Source organism: Halichoeres trimaculatus, unplaced genomic scaffold, assembly GCF_033239565.1.
Source record: "Halichoeres trimaculatus isolate MK-OKI-2021-1 unplaced genomic scaffold, fHalTri1.1 fHalTri1_scaffold_3, whole genome shotgun sequence".
Classification (NCBI taxonomy): domain Eukaryota; kingdom Metazoa; phylum Chordata; class Actinopteri; order Labriformes; family Labridae; genus Halichoeres; species Halichoeres trimaculatus.
In genome coordinates, this window is record NW_027437181.1 from 34798414 (window position 1) to 34825936 (window position 27523).

General features: G+C 39.9%; 1 protein-coding gene across 1 annotated transcript in view; it reads left to right on the forward strand.

The window, feature by feature from the left end:
• LOC141787560 (neural-cadherin-like) overlaps window positions 1–27523 on the forward strand; it is a 477836-nt gene that overhangs the window by 238182 nt on the left and 212131 nt on the right. Inside the window, exons 15-19 of the mRNA XM_074666057.1 lie at window positions 166–352; window positions 7505–7648; window positions 23587–23707; window positions 24118–24280; window positions 26514–27182. Of these exons, the coding sequence (XP_074522158.1) occupies window positions 166–352; window positions 7505–7648; window positions 23587–23707; window positions 24118–24280; window positions 26514–27182 (1284 nt within the window). The remainder of the gene's footprint in view (window positions 1–165; window positions 353–7504; window positions 7649–23586; window positions 23708–24117; window positions 24281–26513; window positions 27183–27523) is intronic.

A 27523-nucleotide genomic window follows, 5' to 3' on the forward strand; every position in this document is an offset into this window, starting at 1 on the left:
TGGACCGAGGTACCAAGACGTCTTCTATGATACACACTATGCTGAGCAACGTCGCTCACTGTATTTGATACCTAGAATCTCTTCTCCCTCTCTTGCTTGATTAAATGTGTTTGAGCACTTGTTCCTCTGTGTAATCCTGTCTGCTCTAACCTCCTGACTCTCCAGATCTCTTACTCCCTGCTGGAGGATCGCAGCGGGGACCACCAGTATTTCCGGATCGATCCAGCATTGGGTTTCATCTACACACAGACTGTGTTTGACAGGGAGACCAAAAGCTCATACCTGTTAGAGGTTCAGTCTGTGGATGGAAGGGAATCAGCACGTCCCGGTAAACACGGACAGCCCAACTCAGGTAGAGAAACCTGATATTTACCCGACTGTGACTGTTTGTCTGGTAGGGTCATCAAAAGCTACTGAACTATATCAGGGAAGAAATGTGAACTGTGGCCCTAAAATTTTGGAATCAGTTGAGATCATATACCTGTACTGCAAATAGGAATGGGTACCAAATTAGGTACTTTTATGGGTACCAACTGAATTCTCTCAAAAGTACCAGGTACCGATTCACATAAAATCAAAAGGTACCATGTTTAGGTACCTAAATGCATCCTTGTGACTGAGGGACTGGAACAGAAGGTGATTTTTCATTCTGGACATGAACACAACATTGGAAGGTTATATACTGAAGAATAAAAATGTCAAATTGAAAAGAATGTACATTTAATTATTAAAGAAGTTGATATCTTTGAACCACATAAACTCACAAAAGTACCTAAAATTGGTACTGTTGAGTACCCATAACAATTGCCAGGTACCGGGAATCGGTACTGTATCATTTGAAATTCGAAAGGCACCCATCCCCAACTGCAACAGTCTTGAGGATCAAGTCACAGTGTATGACGTGGAGAAACCATTTGAATCTAATACAGGAGGTCCTCGACTTTCATGGTTCTCGACTGACGTTGTTTTGACTTTTCGACACCAACAAATTTATGTATGTAAGAAAATAGAGAAGGTTTCGAAGTTACGCCTCTCTGTTCGTAAGTTTCAATGACATGTACTAGTTTTTGATGCGTCGTGGGTATGAATAAACAACTACGCAGTGCTACGCTGTCATAAGCATCGTCCACTTTGTCTTGAGTCGCATCATAGTGTAGAATGTCTGTGTCAATTGGTATCCTCACCTTTTTCGCATAATTTTCCATGAATAAGAAGTATAACACATTTATTTGGACAGTTATTTAGAGATTCAGGTGGGTTTTAGGGTAAAAATCCAACCTACACTGAATTTCGGGTTACGATGCATCATAGGAACAGAACTCGTTTGTAACTCAAAGACGGCCTGTATTGATTCAAAGGTAGAGGGAAAATAATTAATGACGAAACACAAGAATTGTGTTTGCTTTATTAAATTAATCTTTAAAACACTCACTCACATAAATTTGATGCCAGCAACATATTTAACCCTTCAAGCCTTGTCCACATTTTGGGTCACTTAAAAGATAAATGATATACACTATTCAAATATGAAAAGAGTATATATCTGCATCTACAAGGTCTATTTGAATCGTTCTAATGCCATATAAAGAGAACACTTGAGAAATTTGCCCAGGAGTGTCAGTATTGGTAAATACCTCACTGGCTTAGAGTAAAAACTCAAGTATTAGCAAACAGAAAGTGTGTTTTAAGTATGATTTGACCGCGTTTGTAGCAGAGTTTCTCCTGTTCAACCTGATGTGCAGTGTGACTATATTTATACCTGATAAGGGCTCTGTTCTGTGCCTTTGGTTGCGGAGCAACCTCAAAGCCCTCCAATTAGAGGACATCAGGGTTTATTAAAAAAAAGAAAAAAAAAAAAAAAAAAACAAGGACAGAGACAACACTGCATGAAAAAAAAAAAGAAAAGAAAAGTCAAATCCTTCAAATTAAAACAAAAACAAGCCCCTAAAGAACATCAGCTAACTAATAAGGTTATTTTGCAACAGATTAGTAACAGGACTGGGCACAAAAAGGAAACTCCAGAAAGGCAGAGTCTCTCCGATGTACAGGTGTGAAGAAGTTAACCTCTCTGTGAGTGACTGCTTAAGCTTAATAGGTTATCATCAACTACAATACATGGGAACAATAAAAGATTCATAAAAATAAGAATACTGCATTTAAAACAGACATGACTACGGAAATCACTGCGCGGGAACAGATTACATAAAGAAACCATCTCCTGTGGCGCTGTTTGTCACTGCATTTTCAGGTTAAAACTGTGCCATGCAAAGAGGATACCATACACGACCAAGAAACATCAAGTCTTAAATGATTTGTATTAGATCAGATTCTGTGTTATTAATAGTTTGCACATTAGACCAATTTTTGAAGCTGGGGTCTCATCATCTTCCAAACACACCCCCTGCTCCCTGGTTCTTGTTCATCTTCATCCAGAGCTTTCCTGAAACTGTTGCTACCAAAATCTAGAGATATCTGGAAAAATAATTTAAGACATTTGGGGTTCTCAAACACGGGACAGTTCGCCTTGTGAATTTTGGCAAGTCACATTATTTAAGTTGTGAGGCAGATTTACCAGATGAGACAAAACATGCAGTGATTCATCGTCTAATTACAATGGTGTGCCAACAAATGCCACACTGAGTGATACATTCAGAGCATCAACATGCCCACAAGCACATCAGTCCAGTCCTGTAAACTTTGTGGGCTACAGCCATATGTGGTTGGTATAACCAAGACAAGGTGATCTAAATACCCATTGATGACTGTCTTTTTTGATAGACCAGGATACACCTGGCAATAGTGTCTTCTTATTTCATTGTTCTTTATAAAACAGACAAAAGAAACAAGTAGCTGAAGATTGATTACAGCAATACTTTCAAGTGGTCTGGGGATTAAAGCTCAAAATGAATAAATCCTGTACTGCATATAAGCTGTTACATTAAAAATGTATGCTGTGCCACAAAACCTTTAAACAATTCCTGTCCCTCTTAAATAAACCATCACTTCTAAACTCTGTAGATCTTTGTTAGACATTTGACAATTGTGGTTCTTAGAAATACAAAATATTTTATCACATGTCAGTAAGTGCCTTAATCCAATCAACTCTATTCTCTAAGTGTCAATTCAGACTGCATGGCTGGTTTTATGGTGATTGAAGATCTGAATCTATTTATTGGAAGAAAATGTGTTTATAACTATGTCTATGTACTGTGTAGTTAGTGTATTTACGATGGTTGCCAGTGCATATATGGGAACAGGGGTCTTATATATTACAAACTTTGTTGAAGCTTTTTCTTTATAAGTTTTGTTTTGTGAAAGTAGAACTTAACAGTAGCAGTACAAAGACTCTCTTTTGTCTTAAAATGGAAACAGACAGACAGCAGATGTGACTCATATCTTCCATATCAGAGCTGAAATCCAGTGTACGTACATATACCGTGGTTGTTGTTTTATGGACTAAAAAAAACATGACAAGCACCAAGGGGGAAGGAACTGCAAACAGCTGCTCTGTAGACTTCATTTAAGGCTCCAAATCATCATTGAAGGCAGCGATATTCTCTGCTTTCCTCTTACTTTCTCATTCCCACATCTGCTCCTGTCTCCCCACTGAAGGACCAAAGGCCATTTTTCTCTTTTAGTCTGTCTCTTTTTGCTCCCTCTCTGCCTCCATCCATCCACTTCTCTCTCATTTGCTGCCAGATGAAATGCATACATGCTCCAATGGTAGAATAGAGACACAGAGAGAAGAGCAGATGTTGAGGCAGATGGATGGATGTAGAGAGGTGTTGATGAAACCACGAGACAGCCGAGGATATATGCTTTATAAATGTAATGATGGATTATTAACAGAACTTTTCTCTAGCTTTGCATCACTGTGGCATTTGTGGCAACATAAACACAAGTTAAATATTAAGCAGGGCAGAGACTGCAGTGATGCTCTGGGTATTCTTTTTTATTTATTTCCTTGTGTGATATGAATATTGAATGAATTAGCGTGAAGAAGGATGGGTTACTAAATTAACACATACTAAGCACAGACACACACATCAAAACACAATCTCTGGCACTGCATTAATTTGCAACTGTTGTCAGTCTGTGGTATAATGATTCCTACAGGGAGTTGAAGTCAGTGCAGCATGCACAAATTTAACTTAACAATCTGTTACACCTGTTATGAAACATATTTTACCACATCTCGAAGAGTCACACTGAAGTTAGACTGAAGAAAACTCCTCAGTTCTATTTAGAAGTAACACAAACTCATGAAGTAAAGTCAGGTTTGCACGGGCATGCCAACAAACCAGGGTGGCTTGTAGTCGTCCTCATTAAAACACAAAGCAATATGCCAGACTTCTCCCAAATGCAGGATAGTATTTTCATCCAAACATAATAAATAATACATTTTAAATTATTCGAATCTGGTTTATCCCCTGATACCCTGCGTGTGTGTTTTGCTTTTAGTTACACATGGTTAGGTGCCAGGGCTCTGGTGCCCCAGTAAAAAGTTATTTTGACCATTAAATAATTTTACACTAACAATCTGCTCAGGGTGATTGTGCGACCAGGGCTGCTAATCCTCTCAATAAAGCCTCTGCCAAAATTAGATGTTAACTTAAAAAAAAAAAAAAAACTCACTTCTATTTTTTCTGCACCAAGAGGTGATAATTATCCCAAGTTTACATGGACCGGGAGGGTTGCTTCTAGTCTCACTGCAGATTGAAACTATTTTGGCTGAATGCAGGGCTAATGTTGTTCAATTGGTCATAGCAGGGAACATTTAGAGTTGAAAATAACTCCACTGAAGCGTTTCAAAATCTGCAGTACCTTGAGTGTCCACTTGAGGCTAACTACGAAAGCCAAGGGATCCCCATGAAGCGTTTGTATATTCATCTAGACAGAAAAACTGTATCGTAATTTTATTAAATATTAAAATATTTCATTATTTATAAAAAATCAATTACAACGGATAAGCAGAAAAAAAAAAGCACAAGTTGATCATTATAAAATAAATCAGATTTAAGTGGCCTTGTAGCTCAGACCAGGATACGGGGATGAAAATACTAAAAGCACTTGCACCAAAGACAGAACAAGTCCTTGTGATATTTTGTAAATTTTTTTTTTTTTTTTTTCTATGCAAAGCTTGGATATTAACCCTCTGGTGCACATTAGTTGCTGCAGTGGAAAGCTCTTTAAAGGTATTTTCTCGTGAATGTAATTGTCTCTATGATTGAACTTCATATCAGCCTCTTGAAAGCTCTCTACTGCTTCACTCCTTTGAGCTTCATTCAGTGGTCTGTCACTGAAACTGCAAGTAAATTTTCTCTGACTCCAAGACGACAGCAAGACAGACACACCCACACCCTGCTGGCAAACCCTGTCAATCCTTCAATTAAAAAAAAAAAAAAAAAAGTGAAAAACAAGAAATGATGATATGCAGTAAGAGTCAGAGTTTCCCCACCTGCACTAGCTTCCAGGTAAAACTCATCAAGCCTATTATTGACAAAAAGACAAACCAATGACAGAGACTGCAGACAATATAACGTGCATTTTTTGGGACCATCTTTGGGACCACCAATTTATAAATTGTCTCTTCAACAGCAAAGTTAATAGCAGGAAATTCTAAATAAAATCATGCTGCATTGGTCTTTTTATTTGTTGATTTGAAGTCACAAGTTTCACCAGAACAGAAGCTACAAAACCCACATGTCACCACTTTACTGAAAGAAAACACACTTAGCTGTCTGATGCAGCATCAAAGATCCCTCAGATCAGAATAGTTCAACAGTAGAAGAGGTTATTATGTTGGTTTGAGGCAAAGAAGCATAGTTATTGAGGATCAACGATTCTTGCCTTAGAGCAGAGAAGGGACAGTGGGATCAAACAAAATCGCACTGTTATTCCAGTAAAGAAAGCAGCAGGAGCTCCAGTCTTGAGCCAAGCTTTCAGGCAGTCATCGCCAAAAGTAAACTTCTCAGAACATTAATCAGCTCAATCAGAGCTCACAGAAAGCAAGTTTTATAAAAGTTTATTTGACATGTGTGAACTTTAGTGTTAAACTTATGTCTCACTTGTTAACACTAAGGAGGCAGAGTTTATTTTCTGCCCTGTAGCAAGTCAGCAGGGGGAGCTTTAATGTTTTGGCTTTACGGTATGAAAACATTTGAAGCGTCCAGATCAATACACAAACTATGGGGTCTAGTTACACAAGCATCAGTAATTTGGTTGATCTGAGCTAAAGTCAGCTCATTTGTGTTGTAGAACTGAGCTAAAGCCTTCATTCTGCTACCTGCTGGTTTCTTAATCGATGGTTTGGGTCAACTAGCATCCCCTTATGGGTAATACTCTCAGAGTGAAGTCCAATAGGAATGGAAGGCAGCCGCTAATGAAAAAAAAATTGCACAATTTCCCTCCGCTATCTTCGCTCTAGAAAAGAAAATGTTGAAGAAAATTTGCTCATGTTGTGTGCAAAAATGCCCATGAAGGTCTGCAGCTCTGTGCGGTTTGCCCAGAAGCCACATGGTCCTTAAATTGACAGGCCCACATAACTCATAACTTGAACTGCACTGAAATACAAAATCAGGCATAGTGGCAATAAAAGTGGTAGCCTCTTTAAAAAGATCAAATGCAAACATGTCTGTGTAAACTCAAAGAAAGGTATTGAAGGAAGTCCACAACTGTAAAGGAGAAGGAGATAATTGCTGTTTTTAAGTGCATGTACTGAAGACAGATGTTGTTGTTGACACTTTTCAAGTGATCACAGAATTAAACCCTGATAAACACCTTTTTAATACACACTGAACAAACTAACTAGTTAATGAGAACCACTGTGTGGGGTGGAGTTAGATGTGTGAGTGTGACACAAAAGGGTGTGAAAGAGTGAGAGGGAAACAAGCTGCTTCGTCTCATCCACATTCTGTTTCTGTCTGATTCTGAGCATGTGCAGAGTCGGGGCATCTGCCACTTGTTTTGCTGTAGCCAAAGGGCTGCCTTAGTTTGCTATCTGTGCCATGAACTATATACCGTCTCTTCCACCCCGGCCTTAATAATTTATCCTTTCTTGGAGCCTGGGTAGCAAATTATGCTTGCTTTGATTCTCATATCAAAGGAGGTGTTGTATGTTTGGTTGCTCAACCACTGAGCCTAACACGGATGCCCCTAGGGTGCTTTGTATTGCGCTTCAGTCTGCAGTTCGATGCTGCAGGAAAGAAGCAGCTGGATTTAATGGCTAAATAGACCGACACAGAGGAGACAGATGATAGAATTAAGAGAAAGGTGTTAGACAGCGGGAGGATGAAAGAAAAAAAGAAAATGACGTTATTTCTGTTTCACTTCCCCATCTGTGTTTGTTTTTGAGCACATCCTGCTGAAAGTGACTGAATTGTTGGTGTCCAAAGAAAGATAGACAGATGTTGGTGTATGTGTTGACAGAATAAGAACAACCACGTTTGTAATCGCCTCTCCCTCTGTCTCTCCCTTGTTTTCTGTTCTATCTTATTATTTTCAGACACGGCATATGTTCGAGTTTTCATAAGTGACGTGAACGACAACAAGCCGGCGTTTGCACAAGCTTCCTATGAAGTCGACGTGGACGAGGATGCAGACGTAGGCTTCGCGATACTCACCGTCAGTGCTATTGATGGTGACGAAGGTGAGTGACAGAAGTAAAGGACACGTGGACATATGTGTGCTTGTTTTGAAGACACAGAAATGAAACTTCAGGAGTGGAGGTTTGGCTGGTGCTGAAAATACCCCATTGAGAGCATTCGCTGATGCACACTGCTGAAGTGTTTCTTTTTTACCCCTACTCATGAAAAACTTTCAATTTACACTCCACCGCTTTTGTCTGACCCCTTTTACTTTGAGGAGAGATGTATGATTTGCACTAGAAAACATGTCTTGATGTTGTAAAAAAAAACGCAGAAAAACGCCAAACTGCTGCTGCAGGCGAGCCCATTTAATGTCACCTTTTCAATGAAGAGAAGCTCTCAAGCTTTTAAATGCTTACTTTCAAATTTCTGGGTTTTGTAACAGCTTTTCTCACCATACTCAAACATATTTTTTCTTGTTGACTCAGACAAAGCTGGTGTTTTTCTGTCTCGTTTTTTTTTTTTTTTATAACATGATTGGCATGGTTTTGAAGAGGACCAGGTTTGAGAGAAACATTAAATGAGTGAGATCCATTTAGATGTGATTAGTTTTATGAAACAGACTTCTGCATACATGGCTCCAATATCAAGAGCACAAGTCATATAAACTTGGGAGAATTAAACAGTAAGGTAATGTCATCCAGATACCCTCGAATCAAGTGATTGAACTCTATTAAAACCATGTAGAACACAAGCTCAAAGGCGCACAGTGCAAAGTGACTTGTTCAGCTACATTTTGCAAGTTAAGCTGGGTAACAATCAAGTAGCTAAGTGAGTCCAACCAATAGAGGGATTGATAGTCTACCTCATCATAAAGATGTGCATGCATCTTGACCGCAGAAGCAGCATTTAGCTACATTCATTCAGACAAGTTCACGTTTTTTAAACACCAAATTCAACCTGTTATCAGCATAAAAATAAACGGTTGTTCTGTTGCAAGTTTTTAGAAATGAAACTACACAACAGAGGCTAAATACATCTATCCACCTATATCTGTTCACTTGCTGATCTTTTTTGTCCACTCACTGCTGTTTTACAAACTGGGCTGGGAGCCATGTACCATCCCTATAAGTGCTGAAATTAAGTTCAAAAATGTGTTTTTTGGTGGTTAACTCCTCCACGTCTGTTGACAAACCATTATAATCTGCAGAGCTTTTGCACCCAAGTTGCGCGAAACTATCCCTCCATAGGTTGGGCTTTCTTCCTTGATTATTCACAGGTTGGTTTGGGTTACAAACCAATTATTAGCTGGGTTTCCATTACACTTTTTGCGAAATAAAAGCAATATTTCTGATGTTTCGATAAAGAGCAATTTCACCTTGCCAGTGTTTCCATTACGACTAGAATTGCGCACAACTTGAGTAAAGTCCGTCTGGACGCTGCACTCATGATGATGCAGATTCTTTAACATTAGTGTTTTTTTTTTCACTGCTTAAACTGTCGGCCCTGATCACGCTAACTTAAAAAAGGCAGGAATAAAACACTGAATGAAAGTCATCATCTCCAGTTTACATACGCTCACGCACACACACACACCTCCGCCCCTCCCTCCTCCTGCTCCCTGACTCTGACTGGCTCACAGCCATCCTGATGCCTTCACAAGTGTTGGTCAAAAACACAAACAACCCTACCCCTGCATTGAACCTATAAATAAGAGCAGAGCTGACAAAATATGAACGCTGGAGTCTGTCTGTGTGGCAGTCAACACGTACGAGGTGAGGGAGGAGCGTTGTTATGACAACGTGACATGTTTTTGCAGAATAGGTGTTTCCATTGCACTTTTGTGACATAGTTCAGTATTGAAATGACTAAAGAACCACCTCATTAGAGCGTAAAAACTTTTTATTGAAATTTGAGAGAATTTTTGAAAATGTGGTGTTCCCATTACCGTACTTTATTGCGATATTTAGGTTTTGTGCAATTATAGATGTAATGGAAACCCAGCTATTGTGTCAACTAACTTTCCCATTAGCATCAGACTGCACCAGATCTGTGTCCATTTAGTCCCATTGAGGTTTGGTTAAGCCCTTGTCCGTAAAATCATATTTCTTGCCACTTCAGTACAAGAAAAAAGTCCTTTCTGTAAAATGTACTTGGGCATCGAGAAGCTCTTGTAGAGAAGAGAAACTGGTCACAGCAATGAGGAACTGTAGGAACAATATTTTATACCTCCTGATATACAAACACTATATGCAAAAATTCACTCCAGAAATCCTGTAAAAAAAAAACCCACATTATTCTAAATAAATGCAACTTGCAGTCCAGTGTGACTTATATGTGTTGTTTTCCTCTATTTTGTGACTGGTATGACTTAAAAAAGTGTATACTTTTATTACAGAGTGTCTGAAAAGTGTGGTGCTTACTTAATTACTGAAAAAAATACTGTTATAAATAAATATCTAAGCAGACAGTGTTTTTGCTAGGTTTTTTTTTCTTCAGTTTAGTGTTTATCTTTTTAATTAATCTTCTACCTTCACCACTTTCATTAAATGCCATAATAAGCTACTCCTTGTGTTACTTTGCTTTAATAGACAGCATATTTTCATATAAGAGGAGTGCAACCTTACACACAACCATTTCAAAACTGAATTACTGATAATGACCTGCTGTGTTACACATTTAAGTATTCCTTATTTGAGCGTGCACAGGGGTCACTTAGATTTGAAAAGGCTGTGATTGTAGCCCCAGCAAACTTAAGCATGCCATTGTTGGCTTTAATCATAATAAACATATTTATCCAACAACAAAACTGTGGCTAGTGAAAATGCTGAGTGGTTAGTAACTTAATGTAACATAAAGTTAATGTCAAGCCCTGTTGGTATTTATTTATTTATCTATCTATTTAAAATAATGTGAAATAAATGTTATTATTATATTTGGTCACTGTGGAAAAATATGATGGGTATAATATTAGTTTTGCTGATTTTCTTGCTGTTTTGCAGTGGTTGAAAAGTTATAACTGTCAGCTCCCAGCTGTCCATGAACGTATCAGTTTAGTAAAGTGATTATGTCACTGTGAGTGGGCAAGCAGTGTTTTGACTTTGCTGAGTAAGTGAAATATATTGTCAACTATATCTAACTCAGTATATAGATAGAAGGGGATAAGTGAGTGATTGTGGGCATGACTTATGTTTCTCTGAGCAGTTACTGATCTGAAGGACCAACCTGTGGAAGTATTTGATGTGATCTCAGCCTGAGCAGCTTATGCCAGCCAATCAGCTGCAGTCATGCTGTTGAAGGACAGCTGGGATCCTTCCTGCTAGTAATATTATGTATTTAATGGCTGAATGCTAACATACTGAAGCTACATGCTAATTGCAGCTTTGGCTTTTAAGTTATTTAACTTCTTGATATGAGCTTTTTTTTTTCCCCCGCTGGATTCCCTCTGTTCACTGTCTTTTTGTCACTGGTTTGTGTTGGTGTCGCTCAGCAGCATGACACCATAACAACTTTTGAATCTCACAAGACTCTTTGGGGGTGTTCAAAACCTGTGAGTAAAGGTTTTTGTGTTCCTGCACTGAGTGAAGTGTGACCTGCCTGCAGCAATACTAACGCTACGTGTTGTGTTGTATCATTACTGGCTGTAATGGCCAAATGTAGGAGAGTGAAGAGGATCTGAACTTGTCTCTGTCAGTAAATATATGTTACTGCAGCTAGACTTAATGGCAGAGTCATATCACCACAGGGTGCTAATTTTAGTTTAATTTCCAATTATTTAACCTGTATTAGTTACCCGGGCTTAAGTAGTTGACCTTTTCAGAGCTTCCGCCATCATGAATGCGGTGATTAATGTCTAGGATGGAACATGCAGAAGCACTCAGCTCTAATAGCTTAGAGGCAAATGTCAGCTCAAGACAATAAAGACAAGGCTATTATTACTCTGAGGGATGAAAAGAGACCCTCACAGAGTATCATCTGAGCTCTGTGGCTCATTCTGTCAAAAAGGCATCAGTAAAGTGGCAGAATTTGTGTTTGCAGACAGTCTGGTGGTTTCAGATCAATGACAAAGACTAAAGGGAATTATTGCTCATTTTCAGTGACCAGGGCTTCTGTAACAGAGTGATGCAATGTTTTTCTTCACTGGAGTAAATGAGACTTTGGTTTTTATGGTAGCTTTATATTTAAGCGTCAGTGTAGGGCTATGTTTGTTTTGGGGTTTTGGAGCATACTGTAAGAAAACTGTGAACAGTAAAAAAGGTTGTTGGGCAGAATTTTTCTGATACCAGCTTTGGAAAATATCTTGAAAAATTGACAGGGAAGCATCCAGGGGGTTGGAACTGCCACTGGGTTTCTTGTAACCAACTTAGTTGAGACTCTCTCTCTGCAAATGGTGTTTGTACTTGCTTTTCAAGTTGTTTTAAGGTTTTTGTTTTGTTTTTTTTTCTCCAATGCTTATGTAATCTACCCTCTATGGCCTTAAAGAGGGGTAGCAGCTATAAATCAAAAATGCTGGATGCACATCCCATAATTCTTGTCAAAATCCCTGAATCTATCTGTCAAATGATCAAAACTCTGGTGCAAGATTTTTATAAGACCTTCATGAGGTCATCACATAAAGATCTCCTAATCTTTTCATGACATGTTGGAGGGATTGGCCTCAAACACCCAGGTCTGCACATAGCTCTGCCCCTGATGGGCCTTCAAAAGACTGACCAATCAAAGGAAAGGGGTTTTGTGGAGCAGTGAGCCTTAAAGGGACAGCAGCTAAAATGAAGCTTAAAATAAGGCTTTTCTAAAATGCCAGTTTGCGAAGAATAGTGTTTTTTTTTGTTTGTTCGTTTGTTTTTTGCTGTTACTCATGTAAAGCTACCACATGAGCATCACAGGGACAGTATAAGGGCTAAATAATAATAAAAAATAATAATAGCACCACATACCTTCTTTAATTTCACAACTCACTTGAAAAGGCCACACCACTGACAGAATGTAGTGTGACAATGTTTTGTTAGTTTAATTGGAATGATGATTCTGAAGTAGATTTTGAACTTTGTGTTCCTGTCAGCTGAGGAAGCTTATCATGTGAACTACTGTAACACGGTGAAGCATGACAAAGTCCAAAGGTTCCCCATGTCTACAAGAAAAGAAAGACAGAGAAAAAAAAATTATGTGGGGTGTCGAAACCAAATTGGGTGGAGACAGACAGGTTTGGATCTCCCTAGGTCACCTTGAAATAAGTTATCTGTCTTAGCACAGTTAATGCAGTTTGAATCAATTAACATTCAGATTGTTTCAGTTTGATATTTTCTTGAAGAACCTCCTGTCTTAAAACAAAGTCAGTTTAATTGAACACACAACATTATCCAAATAGAGTTACATACAGGGGTTAAACTGAAGCTGTGTTTTTGTGGCACATGACTGATATTGTTCAGTAAAAACTCTATCATTGCTCAGATCCATTTCAGAGAGGTATGCTTCTGCTGTCACACTCTGTGTGTAAACAGGAAGCCTACAGGGTATAGACGGTGGATCACAAGCAGCAGCCGGGGCTCCAGGATGTGGCTGTCTAGGTACATATTGTGACTATTTTTAGAGATGAGGGGACTAAAATTGGACTTGCAAATATGCTGCTGCTTTATATTAGACTGTAGGTGACTTCCTTCCTGGGCGGGAGAGAAAAGGCAGGCATGTCTTTGTGCATTTATATAAAGACGATGGGCTGACATCAGAGAAGCTTTTGGTGGCTCAAAACCTCAACAATCTTTCCTTCATCCTGAGATGATTGTTTTTTTTTTTTCTCTTGGTCATCACCAGCATTGTTTTTTACTCTTCTTTTTGAAATTTTCTTTTAAAAATATTGAACAGTAAAGCAGAGAGATGTATCTCTGTGAATGAGTGCAAATGATGAGCATATTATTCTGTGATATAAAGATTTTTTTACAATTAAAAAAAAATGACAGAGTCAGCCTGGTTTGATTTGGATCTGGCATTTTATTAAAAAAGAAAATTAATTTACCAATGTTTTATGTGTGAAAAATGAAGGTTTATTTGAGTCTAAACTGCCTGAACTGGATGCTCATGTCTCATACGGAAACATGTGTTAATGTGTCTGAGCTGGAAGCAGTTGTGTTCAGATTGCACCTTTTTTCCTTTTGGTGATTGACAGCCTTTATTTTTTACCTTTAAAGAACCTCAGTTCCCTGAACTGACTTCAATAACTTTATCTTTAGTTCAGGCTGAATTGGTCAAAATTTACCCCTCTGCTGTCAGATCCAACCTTGTCTTTTAGGTGGAACAAATAATAGACATCTAGAACCCATTACTAGCTTGTTCTCTTTCACCTGTGAAAAGTGTGGCAAGTCTGTTGTGAAAAAAAGAGAGAGTGTGAGACAGAAGTTTATGCAAGAAAATAAAATAAAAGCCCTCACACTTAGTCACTGTCACGAAAAGTAGAATTGCAACATCTTGTCAGGCCGACACACCCCAACACACCAATCAGCCATCACATCGTGAGCACTTACACTTACTAACCCTGATGATCTCTTTACAGCTGCACCTATCAGTGGGTGAGTCAGGGAGGATTTTGTCCTTGTAGTGAATATGTTTCACTGGGTTGGAGCACCCCCAAAACTGCAGCTCTTACTGGGAGTTCCCAGTCATTACCAAGCTGCAGCTGAGGCTGGCTGCAAAAGCACCAGAAGCCACAAACACACCAGCTGTAAGGAAAAAAAACAAAAACAAAAAAACTTCCAGCAGAAATAAACATGCTTACAGCCTTAATAAAAAAACAAGCAAAAAACAATTGACAAACCTAATTCCTCTTCGGCACACAATGAACGGGCTTGAATTTATTTCTAATTCGGCCATTCAGACGATAATAAGATCATGAGCTCACCCAATCGGAGGCACAGCTCGGGTTCACGTGACCGACAGGTCCCTATAGCTGTAGGGGAAGCCCCTGCCACTACCAATATGGCCGTTAGAGCCGGTGTGCTTCATTTTCAGTTTCAGAAACATACGGGTGACTTCGGGAGACTACGTCCATGTTTGATAGTCTGTAATGGGGACTATGTAGCTGTCTGCAAAGAGGCTAAAGGCCCACCTCTTTACCTCATCTTACCAATAAGGCACCTGTGGATGATGGGCTGTGGAACTCTGTATCAGAAACAGATGTGTGACAGAGACACAGAGACTAAATTCTAATTATATTGTATTGTATTATACAGTATGATCAGTACCTAACAAAAACTGGTCCAAGCAGGGAAAGCTAGTGAGCCAGTGATGGTGTCACTGACCAAGGCTCACTGATGAGAACTTGATGAAAAGCCTGGTCTGTGTGGTTTGATCCAATAGATGAACAGCTCGAGCTCAAACTGCTGAAAACAGTTGAAGCTGGTCGTGATAGAAGCACGCCAGAGCACAGAGCATCAGGAGCTGTTGTGTAAAGGGCAGTTCAGCAGAAGACCAGAGTGCCCGTGCTGAAGCCTTCTGCTAAATGCACTTGCAGTGAGCATTTGACAAGCAGGAACAATTGCAGTTTTCCTAGTGTCCACTTGAGGCTGTGCAAGCCACACTTGGCCTCCACATTCCTAAGGTGTCAATCCAAATCAGGCATCTGCGGGTTGTGCTGTACAACAAAGTCTGACCCACTAAGACCCCAACTTTAAATGTTTTAAAACTTAAAGATTTGTTTCTTATTAATTAAGGCCAGATACAACAGAACACTTCAGAGGTCTAGTGGAGACCATGTCTCGTTGGATCAAGACTGTTTTGGCTCTGGGTAGACATTACACAGTATTGAGCATCTGGTCACAATGTCATGGCAGATTGGTGCGGACAGTTTTAGGCTGCTAAGCCCTTTAATGGTGTTTTTTTATGCAAAATACCTAAAGCAGAGAGATCTGTAAAATTAAATTTTCAAAGATTCATAGAGAAATGGTTACTGTTTTGTTATCTGATCAGGTTTTGTACAACTTGTAGACCTAATGAGATTATTGTGGTATTATTCACAGTGGCCTCTCCTTTAGCCTGTTAACTCCTTGCCAGTTACACGTAAACCAGAGAAAGGAACCCCAGTATGAGCCCTGCACCCACTTCCAATTAATCTTGTTATCATATACAATAAACTTCCTTTATTGTCTGTGTATGAATGAAGCCCTCATTGATTTTGCCTTTAAGCAGGTCATTGATAAAATCTTGTTTTAAAGCCTGAGTTAATCAATATCCGCACTCACAGAGGCCTCATCATCTTTCATTTTCTGTCCACTTCTTGACAAATGTCCCACAGAGAAACAGTCTTTGAGTTTGAGCTCACCAGACTCCACCGCTGATTGATTGAACAAGCAGCGAAGATTTGTGTTCTTAGCAGTCAAGAAAGTTTTTACAGCATGTTTCCAGCCTCCAACGGCCAACGGAGCTACAGCTGGATATAACACATACATACTTAGCATTTATCACAGCAATTTGCGGGGGCATGCTGTGAACCTCACACATCGCTGGGAAAAAAAAAGACCCCAATGGCTACACACGTGACAACAGATGTATCTACCACCCTCTAGAGAAGATCATGAAAATGCTTGTTTAAACTTATTTGCTTACTAAGTTGTGTGATTTGCAGGAAACCGGAGGCTTAAATAAGCTTATTACCACAGGGAGTAAAAGGTGGAAGAACAAACAGGGCTGAGTGCTCCTGTTTGATTTTTAATCTTGGTGGGTGGAGAAAGAAACAGAAGTGATAACATGATGCTGCTGGTTATTTTTTTTTTTTTTTTTTTTTTCATGAATATCTGCAGCTAATGCATATGCACCAGGAGTCTTAAAAAAAACTTGAAAGGCCCTATTTGTTGCTCTTTTTATTCACTTTACAGCAGTGAAAAACACAAAGGCAAGCTTCAAGTCAAACCATGTGATCATCTTGCTGCTTTTTGTACTTCCAGTGCACTTTCACAGGCTTCTGCAGTGATCGTCTTTTCATTTGCATACTGTCACCACCTAAAGATGGCCTCCTTCTCTGCAGGGGTTGGCAGCTGTCTTCACAGAAGTTTCAGTGTATTTAAATAGCAGCCTACATTTTTTTTGCACCAGAAATATGTCAAGATGTCCTCTCTTGTGTCCACTTCTACATAATGAATGTTCCACTTACCAGCACAGTTTGTTCCAATCTATCTTGGCTGGGTGAAACCAATGTACGCACCACTTCAGTCTGAGCTGAGGGGCAGGAAATCGGCAGTATACAATTTTTCCTCCAGAAGTCACCAGGTTTAACCCGACCCTGTTGAGATTGGCCGTAATGCTTACTGTGTTAAGGACTTTTCTTTTGTAAAGCTCCATTTTTCTCACAGAACAGAGGTCTTCATGTTAGAACTCAGTCAATCTGTTATGTAACCTGAAACCTGAAAACCTGAAATCACAACAGATGTTCTCTAAAAACACTTTCCATTCCAGACATTAGCAAGTCTAGAGTATGAGGTTAAATTTGAGCCATCAGAAACCAAATTTGAATTAAAATATTGAATTTGAAAAAGCATGATGTGTAATGGAATTTAATGTTTTGAAACTGAATTTATTTTTCTTAATTGAATTATTTTTTTTAATTTGAATTTGAAATTGTATTTTACCTCTGATAATTAACTTTGACAACTCTTTTATTCTTTCAATTAAAAAAACACAGATTTCAATTTCACTTTACAAAAGGCAGATTCAGTTTTACAATTCAATTTCAATTCAGAGCAGCACGACCATTGCGTCATCTTGGCTCACTGTGCTGACATACCAGGGCTGCTGTGTTAGCTGTTGTGAGCATGCCCTGTGTTTTAGTTCACAAATACCACACAAGGGATGTAAATAACCCTGTGGCAGCATTTTCTTCAAATATAAGTTGAACAATACTATGTATACGGCTGATTTAGAGTTACAAACATTTGCCTGAAGTGCTTTTGAACTGATTATGACGGGAGATTGATAACTGTTTAGAATGGGGGGCAGCCATCTTCGATTGTCAACTCGGGGGTAGTGAGGAGCGTGTATGTGATTTCATTCATTTCTGTACCAGCTATCCCTTTCGGGGTTACGGGGCAGGTGCAGGAGCCTATCCCAGCTGTCACTGGGCGAGAGGCGGTACCGGTCGCCAGTCGATCACAGTAAAATAGTAGACAGACACCAATTGTATTTTGTGATTTCAAACTTGATTATTCAGCCGCTGGTCTTCAGCCATCGTTGAACAGACGATCGTCCCGCTCAGGGGAGGAGGAGTACAGCTAGACACAACACAGGAGAGTCCGGGGATGTGTAGAGGGTGTCTGTGAATCTGTGCTCAATTAGTCTCCCTACAGACACAAGATGATGTAACGGTCGTGCCGCTCTGAATTGAAATTGAGATGTAACACTGAATCTGCCTTTTATGAATTGAAATTGAATTCTGTGTTTTTGGATTGAAAGTTTAAAAAGAGTTGGATTTTTCTGTATTTTTGAATTTATGATATAAAAAAAGTTGAATTTTCATCGGTAAAATACACTTTCAAATTCAACTAAAAAAATAATTTCTATTTCAAAACATTAAATTCCATTACACATCACGCTTTTTCGAATTCAATATTTCAATTCAAATTCAGTTTCTGATGGCACAAATATAACCTCATACTAGGGCCATGTATGTTCTATTATTAAAGACCAAACATCAAGACAAGATAAGGAGTCTGATCCTTTGCAACATTTAGTGAGTTACAGGGCCATCAGAGAACTCATTGTAATGTTCAAGAAACCAGTTTGAGATTATTTGAACTTTGTGACATGGAGCCTTATTCTCCTGGAAGTCTCCATCAGAAAATGGGAACATTGTGGTCATAAAGGGATGGACATGGTCAGCAACAATACTGTGTTCCACAAAAACATCCTCCACACCATTAAACCAGCAGCAGCAGGCTGAAGCTTTGATACAAGGCTGGATGGACCCATGCTATCATGTTGTTTATTCCAAATCCTGAGTCTGTGTGAGAATGTGGAGCAGAAATCCAGACTCTGTTTTTATTTTGTGGTTTGGGAGCTTTGCTTTGGCTTACAAAAAAAAAGCTTGAACGTCTTGTTAAGGTAGCTGGTAAAATCATTGGTTTTCAAACTGCCAAATCTATCCGACATATTTCAAGAGCGAGTAAGAGCCAAGGCTCAGGACATCATCCAGTGTCCTGATAATCTTCTTCATGCAGAATTTGATTTCTTGCCCTTCAGCAGAAGGTACAGGCTACCTGTAGCCAAATCAAAAAGGATGAAAAACTCACTCCTTTTTCAAGCCATAACAAAGCGAATGTGAAAAATGAATCAGCTTGAACACTGATTGTAATTATCTTTAGGATGGCTCCATCTCTGGTCCGCTCACAATTGCTTCTTCTTGTTAATGTGCCCTGTGCCTTTGCTTTTATGAATGGATGACTTATTGTGTCTGTATGTTGATTTATTTTTTTTTACCTGCTTGCATAGCAAATTTCCCTCAGGGTACAATAAGGTTGAACTTCATCAGACCTGACATTTTCAGTCTCCTATTGTCCAGTTTTGGTGAGCCTGTGTGAATTGTAGCCTCAGTTTCCTGTTCTTAGCTGACATGGGGGTCACCCTGTGTGGTCTTCTGCTGTAGCCCATCTACTTCATAGCTAAACATGTTGTGCGTTCAGAGGTGCTTTTCTGTGGACCTTGGTTTTCACCCTCTGAATTAGGGCTGCACAATTATCGCAATCGCAATCGCAATGTCAGCACATGCAATTGCGTAATCACAAAAGAGGATATCGCAATCGCAATGTCAGCACAAGCAATTCAGATTTTTCTCCATGATAACCAAGCAAGTCGGTAGTTTCATCATGACACAACTTTTTTTATTAAATCGCAAGCACAATCGCAATCGCAATATTGTCCACCTAATCGCAAATTGCACCTTTTCCCCAAATCGTGCAGCACTACTCTGAATCCCAAACTCTTGGGCGGGTTTAAAAAACACAGCTTTTAATTTTTTCACACTGCTGCACTTCACTTTGTGGAGAAAAATGAGATCACATTGAGTAAAAATATGACAGAAGCAGAAAGTGTCTGGGATTCTGAGGGTTAACTTGTGGTTCTTTGAGTTCTTGTTGTCTTTATTGTCACCAACCAGTCTGTCCATTCTTCTCTGACCTCCGGCTTTAACAAGACATTTTCTCCCAAAGAACTGCTGCTCACTTGATATTTTCAATTTATGGAACCAGCCTCCGAAAACCCTAGAAATGGTTGTGGGTTAAAATCCCAGTAGATCAGCAGTTTGTTAAATACTCAGACGAATATGATGCTAAGTTTGAACATCAGCATCAGCAGTGTGATTGGCTGGTCAGTAATTCATGTTAACGAGCAGATGGATGGTTGAAGCTTATAGTGTGGCTGCTGACTGTAGATTATTTGATGAAAAGGAAATAGTGATAAAGTTGAAGTGGAAGGTTTGATATCTTGGGTGTCAGTGACGTGTCAGCTGTGTTGTGATTGTATTTGTGTGTTGTTGTGTTTGTAAGTGTGCCTCTCCTTTGCTCCCTGAACGGCGTACAACAGTCTTAGTGAAGTAAATTAGAATTTCTCTGGAGAGGAGAAAAGCTCTGAAATTGGTACAACTGGGAAATGAAAACATTAATTTTCCTTTTGTTTGTTTATTTAATGAGTTTTATTACATCTAGTGCTGTTTCGTCTGTCCTCTGGGTCCAAGCAGTTCCTAAATACTTCAGAGATTGAGACAACAAGAAAGCAGGGCGAGAGAGAAGAGGGGATGCATTCATATGTATCCTCTAATGTCTCATTTAAATTGCCAACAGACAGACGGTACAAAACGATCTGGATTAGTGCATTCTCCTCTCTCCTTCCCTGACTTTCATCTCGCTAATAAGCTGGGAATCTCATCTCGTCTTCAGAGGTTTCTCCTTTCCTTCTCATATTAACATGAGGGCTGGTGGATGCATCTGCGATTGAGATGCAGACCTTGGCTCCACTGGTAATTGCATCGAGGGGGGAACAGTTTGTTGATCAGCATCTGATGAAGTTTATTAAAAATGCTTCACAGAGCTTAAAAAGAATACAGATCATTGAGGCAGACAGGAGGAGAAACTTCAATGATTCAGTAAGGAAAACAGTCTCTGCAATGTGATTCATGAGTTTAAACGCTTCTTTGTTTCATGAAAGTATTTTTACTTTTATGAAAGTGTCACTGCTCAAAGGGAGCAAAGACAAAGAAACGAAGCCATGACTCAATAAGCAGAGTCAAAAAGTTGTTACCTTAAAGTGATACTCCGGGATGGAACAAGTTGGGTCCTATCACAAGGTTTAGGGCAGAAATTACCCCTACAGCAGTGTTTTTGTGCAGCAGAAGCCCAGGGTGCACGCACCACCAAACACCCCCTCCCTGCTTGTCTGCCGGTTTTCCTCTGGACTCAGACGGGGCCATATTTTACTTGACCAAAATCACAAATAAACGGACTCCCACCGAAATCGGATATCAGTCTGCATTCACGCTTTATTTAGAGAACTCTCAGCGCGTTACTTTCACACAAAAACACTGCTAAATATGGCTCTAGTTCTCATTGTGTCGTAAAACGGCGCTACCTCCGCTGCAGAGCCACAGCTGGCTACCAGGCGCTCGCCGCTTAGTGTATCAGTCCGCAGTCGCGAGGCGTGCCAGATATAAACAAACGCAGGTAGTCTGCCAGGACGAATTATACAATAACAACGTAAAGATGAGTGATTATGAGAGTGAGGACTACCTGCCATTCACTTTGAATAAAGCGTGAATGCTGACCGATATCAGCTTTTTTCAGTATCACTTTAAAGGCGCTTTGAGGAGCTTGAGCTTCTAGATATATGCCTGATCGTAATCCCCACTTTAAAATGAGATTATCAGCGCCAATATTACTGGTTACAGATTATTTGAAATTGCTACTACTTAGCTTCCTGATCTGGTTGAGCAGGACCAGGTTGATTTACAGCACATCTAGTTTTCTACCCTAACACCACGCGGGCCGAAGAAGTTTAGTAGAGAGAAGAGATAAAACATAGAGATCTGTGTTTTTCTTTGCTAAAAACAATTTCTGTGATTAATTTTGTAGTTATGGTGGACACTGGAGTCTAACTGTCAGACAAAACAAGGACAGAAGAGCAGAAGAAAGCTAAACCGATGTTAGAAAGCCTGCTAATTTTAGTTTTAAAATACTTTTTCTTGCCTAGCATTGGCAGAGGAGATTCAGCACATTTTTTTATGAATTAAATCCACTCAGCTCTGCTGCTCATCCCACAATTGTGTTTGTGAGAAAAAGGAAATAAACAGACTTACCATCAGTACATGATCTATTGCCATAATGAGTGATACATCCTAAACCGATGAGTGATACATCCTGAGCTAAAGGCTAATTAGCCTTTAGCTCGGGATGTATCACTCCATAACGTGGGGCAAAACTGGAAAACAATATCCTGTTGCAAATCTTAGGACTGTATTTTTATGTGTAGAGTCCAGCATTTGGCAGATGTGCTCTTCTGCCCAGATTTCAATGAGGCATTTTATTTCCTCGCTGTTCCATGTGAGCCCGCGACTCATTTTTTTATTCTTCAGGCTTCTCTACTTCTTCTGCTGCCATTGTTGATTCTTATACTCATTCTTCTTTCACTGTTTCGACTGTGCAGTTGTCAACTGGGCTCATTACTGCCCCTATCACTACACTAGGAGCCACAGTTGTGAGTCAGTTGTGCCGGTTGCTGGGTCGTTTGTGTTCTCACTGCACAGGAACCGCTACAGGGCTCAAATGGAAGCGAGTCGAGATCACCCATTTCTGGTGATCTCGACCGCTTGTTTTGCCTGTATCCAGGCACAATTATTGTGTTCACATACACCCAAACAAACCGGACTTTCAGGGGGGCTGCTCACTGTTTCAGAACAACTGCCCCAAACGATCCAGGTGTGAATACACACTTAGAGCACCAGACTGCCAGCTGTGCTAAATATGAACAGCTACTAAACTACTTAGAAACTGAGTGTTTACTTGTTGTCACATTAACCTACAGCTATGTCAGAGCACTGGACTGCCGATGTTGGTACACTACAAAGTTTGCTTGTTGTCACGTTTCAAACTGTGTCGCTATGTAACTGTACTGATAAATACCTTACCTCGGTGTGTTGTATCCCATAGGAAGGAAAGGAAATCTGTTTTGATCTAATCTCTCTTTAATTCCAAGACAAACACATGCCTCTCTTTAAGTCAATTATGACTGTCCGTGAGACTCTGGACCAGGAGGTGGTGAGGGAGTCTAATTGAAACAGATCCTCATAGCATCTTGACACAATTTCAAGAATACAGAGTCAAGGCAAACACACTTTCAGGGCTCAGGGTAAAATGGGCCACTCACCTGACAGCTTACAGATTTTAAGACTTAAGTAGACCACACAAACAAGAACAGCTTCAACTGATTTAACATCAGTAAGCTGCTAGATGACAGACCACACATCGTGTTTGTAGTATAATTTCAGGAGACAAACACACAAAGATTATAGGAGTGATATATTCCTCTGAATTTGTGTTTATTTTTGCTGCTACATCCACTTGGTGACACTTCCTAGTCTGCTTCTCTCACTGGTTACTGTGGCAGGCACTCCAACCTGAGATCAATGTTTACACCCTGGTCTCTGAGGGCTGGACTTGTTCATACACAGGTCTTTCACATGAAAGACTTCATGCTAAAGCAAGCTGAAGCTATCTGTCTCAGTTAAGAGAGACCGACTGGTTGGACCTGCAGAAACAGCAGCAGCAGAGTGAACGGGGACTTCCAGTCCATGGGGGAACAAGCTTTCACCAGAGCTCTTTTCATGGTTCATGTACAAGACGCACAGTCCTGGTGTATTATTTTCCACCACAGCTCTGCAAACATTTATTCACTACACCCTGTGCTGTAAGTATCCAGAGCTCATTTATGCAAACTGTCGTTCTTCATTTAACTTCCATCCTCTTATCATCTGCAGGTGGAAATGCTAAGCTGCGCTACCAGATCACATCAGGGAACACAGGAGGGGTTTTTGATGTGGAACCAGAAGTGGGCACCATCTTCATCGCACAGCCTCTGGACTATGAGCAGAACAAAAGGTGAGGCTCACTCCACAAGCAGGAATCCTTTGAGCCTCTGTGAACTCTACTGACTCTGGTTAATACTTTGTGAAGGATTTTACCTGAAATTTATGAATCCTTTGATTGTTTCTGACACTGAAGCTTAACTGCTTTGGCTTTAAACTCTACCTGTGATACTCTGTGGATCAGTGGTAGAGTCGGTTGATGGGTTCTTAGCACAACAGCCTCTGCCATCGATGTGTGAATGTGGTCTGAATGGGTAAATGGGACATGTTATGTGTTGGTGCTCTGAGAGGTCAGAGAACTAGAGATCCAAATAAACACAGCCCATTCACTGTTTCATTTTAGTGCAATGTCTGATGTTTTGTATGTTTGTGTATTGTACATTGCAAACTGTCGAAGCCCCTGACCCTGAAACCTCTGCTCAGGTACAAGCTGCACGTCCTTGCATCGGATGGAAAGTGGGAGGACTACACAACAGTTACGGTCAATGTGGTCAACAAGAACGACGAGGCTCCGGTGTTTACTGTGAATGAGTACTACGGCAGTGTAACAGAAGAGCTGGATGGCTCACCGGTGTTTGTGTTACAGGTACAGACCACAACATTATAATGCTGATACTGTAACTTCATGTACTTTCATTAATTGGAGTATCAAGACATGTATGCACTACAAAAACAGAATCCTGTGCAAGTGTCAATGTCTTGTTTTAGTAAAACTTGTCTCATTAGGCTTTATATGAGTGATTCACCTTACATATTAAGAAAAACATCTTGTTTAAAGATATTAAAAGACAAAAATGATGCATGAAGTGCTTGAGAAGTGTAAAAAAATCCTTCCAATTAGGTAAGAGAAATATGCATCTTTAACTTTGTGTATTAAGACAGGGTTCTTTTCTCAAGAAGCTTGACAAGCATTTTTTTTTAACCTCAATGACAGATTTTTTTAAAGAAATTCAGGCATCATTTATGTCTTTTTATACCATGAAATAAACAATAACTAATAACACTTCTCAGGTCATGCACACGCGTTTGAGGGTCTCATTTAGGAGAGCTTGTGAAATACATTAGTTAATATTTACAGCAAAACCAACTGGACTAAATCTAATGGGATAAGCTTGAGGCATGTTTTGATTGATTTTTCCACTATTTATTCTTTTTAAAGCAAAAACAAAAAACAGTGTAGCACCACTTTCTTAAAGTTTGTGCAAAGTTGATGACAGCAAACCCAAGTATCAGGTCATAACTTGGAATCTGAAGATTTTCAATATCTGACCTCTGATCTCTGATCGGGTGCCAAAAAATACTTATTGAGACATCACTAATTTGTACTTAGAATAAGGCATGAACACTTGCTTAGATTTCAGTTTTGCTTTGTGGTAGACACTTTATTAGAAATGCTGGCTTAAACCAACTTTGTGTCTATCTAGAAACAGGAAAAGAGGAAGAGTTGAGTCCATAGCCTCCCCATCTAACAGATACAGCACATCCACCTGCAACTCAGCCATTCATATTCTCAAAGATGCCAAGTTTTATCATTCATTCATTCATTCATTCATTCATTCATTCATTCATTTTCTAAACCCCTTATCCTGTTCAGGGTCTCCAGTGGCTGGAGTCTATCCCAGCTGTCATTGGGTGAGAGGCGGGGTACACCCTGGACTGGTCGGCAGTCAATCACAGGGCTGACACATAGACAGACAACCATTCATGCACACACATGCATGTCATTCCAAACTTCATCACCCAGTTTCCCACAGCTCTGTCATCTCAATAGAGACAAAAAAGCCCCAAAATGAACAACAACAAAAAATAATTAAAAAATAAAAACTGGGTTGTAAAATATTTGAACAGCGTGTACCATCAACAAAATAAGCTTCTGGGACAGCATTCATTTAATGTGCACCAGGGCTGAAAACATCTGCTGTCAGATTTGGTTTTATAAATGAGAGCTATTTAGAGTTTCATTGCCGTTTTCTACAAGAATTAAATAAAAACTTAATGAACTACATTTTTTTTCTCTTTTCCACATTGGTTTAATGTTTTAAACACCACCTTTTGTAGTTTTACTCTTTTTGCTCAGTTTAATTTCTGTTTATTTGCCCTATTCAACTCTGTTTTGTGCTAGACAAAGCCAGGGTGAAGCTTTTTTTTTTTTTTTTTTTTTTTTTTTAATTACATTTTTAAAAGGCTCAGTGTTGCCAGATCTGGATATCATCCACTGCAAAACCATTCAAGCTTAAACCCTCAAGCTATGTATTTTATAATTAATCAGAGATTTTAACTTGTGCAAATGTCCTATTAAATACATTTAGCTCAGCACAGTTCCAGATGAATAACTTATTTTGAGCAGTAAGAGCAATTCCTCCTCTTTATTACCAAGTCTGTTACATGAGGAATAATTCTTCTTAAATCAATGCTGTCTGTTTTATTTTTATTAAAGGCCTTGTACTTTTCTCCGCTCTACATATGTGAGAACATATTTTTTAGCCTTTTAATGAACACAATGTATACTGGCTCTACATCACTCTGCAATTACTGCACTAAATTGAAACATCTTTGGCTGCCCGGGGAGTAATTGCTGCTGCGGCTGAGTGAGAGGGAGCAGACAGAGAGAAGAGGCAGGATGAAGTGGGATTGGGGTCGAGCAGGTTGGATCATTACCAGGCTTACCTACCAGAGAGTTCATAACGGCGCAGAGCAGCGGTGAAGCGCTCCCAGTCAGGAGATCACTTCACGTCAGCAGCATTTCAATAATTAAATAGTTTAAAAAGTGATTACGCTCTCATCACCCTCTCTGTCTCGCTGTGCCTTTGATGTTGTAGGTAACAGCTTCCGACCCAGATAAGGATGCTGATCAGGAGGCTCTGCGCTACTCCCTCCATGGCCAGGGTGCGGAGAGTGAATTCATTATTGATGAGGTCACAGGCAAGATCTACGCCCAGCGGACACTGGACCGCGAGGAGCGAGCCGTGTGGCGTTTTGTTGTATTGGCTACTGACGAGGGCGGTGAAGGTCTCACCGGCTTCACAGACGTCATCATCAATGTGTGGGACATTAATGACAATGCGCCCATCTTCACATGCGCCCCCAGCTGTCACGGAGAAGTTGCTGAAAACTCTGTGGCGGGGACGTCTGTGATGGAGATGACAGCCACGGACCTGGACGACTCAGCTGTGGGGCAGAATGCTGTGCTCTCCTACAGGATTCTGGGTAGTTTAGATGCCACTAACCTTGAGGTGGGAGGACTGCCTACCTTCTCAGAGATGTTCACCATCAATCCCACCACAGGAACTATCACTGTTGCCATGGGCGGTCTGGACAGAGAGCAGGTGGAGTCCTACCTGCTGGTGGTGGAGGCTCGAGACGGGGGAGGGATGACAGGAACTGGAACTGCTACCATCAAAATAAAGGACGTGAACGACCACGCTCCAAGATTCACCGACCATTCCTGTGTGGCGAGGATCTCTGAGAGTGCAGAGCCCAATGCTCAGGTAGGTTAGGAGGAACTCACCTGTCCAGGTATTCTTCTATTATCTAGGAGTGATATCAGTACAATTAATCCTTGACACCCCCCAAAAAGAAAAAAGAAAAAGAAAATTTCAATCCACAGTTTATCACCTATATGGAATATTTTTCACTTTCCATCATTATTTGCAAAACACTCTAACTCTACCGCTCGGTGCATCTTTTATTCCAGTAGACAAAAGATGCATCATAATAACTGAACAGTCACAAGGACATGCTGTGATAAACCTTGGATATGCATGTACATGCATGTTACTCTTTGTTTGCTGTCATTGTTAGACTAGGCAGCAGTAGTTCAGTCAATAGG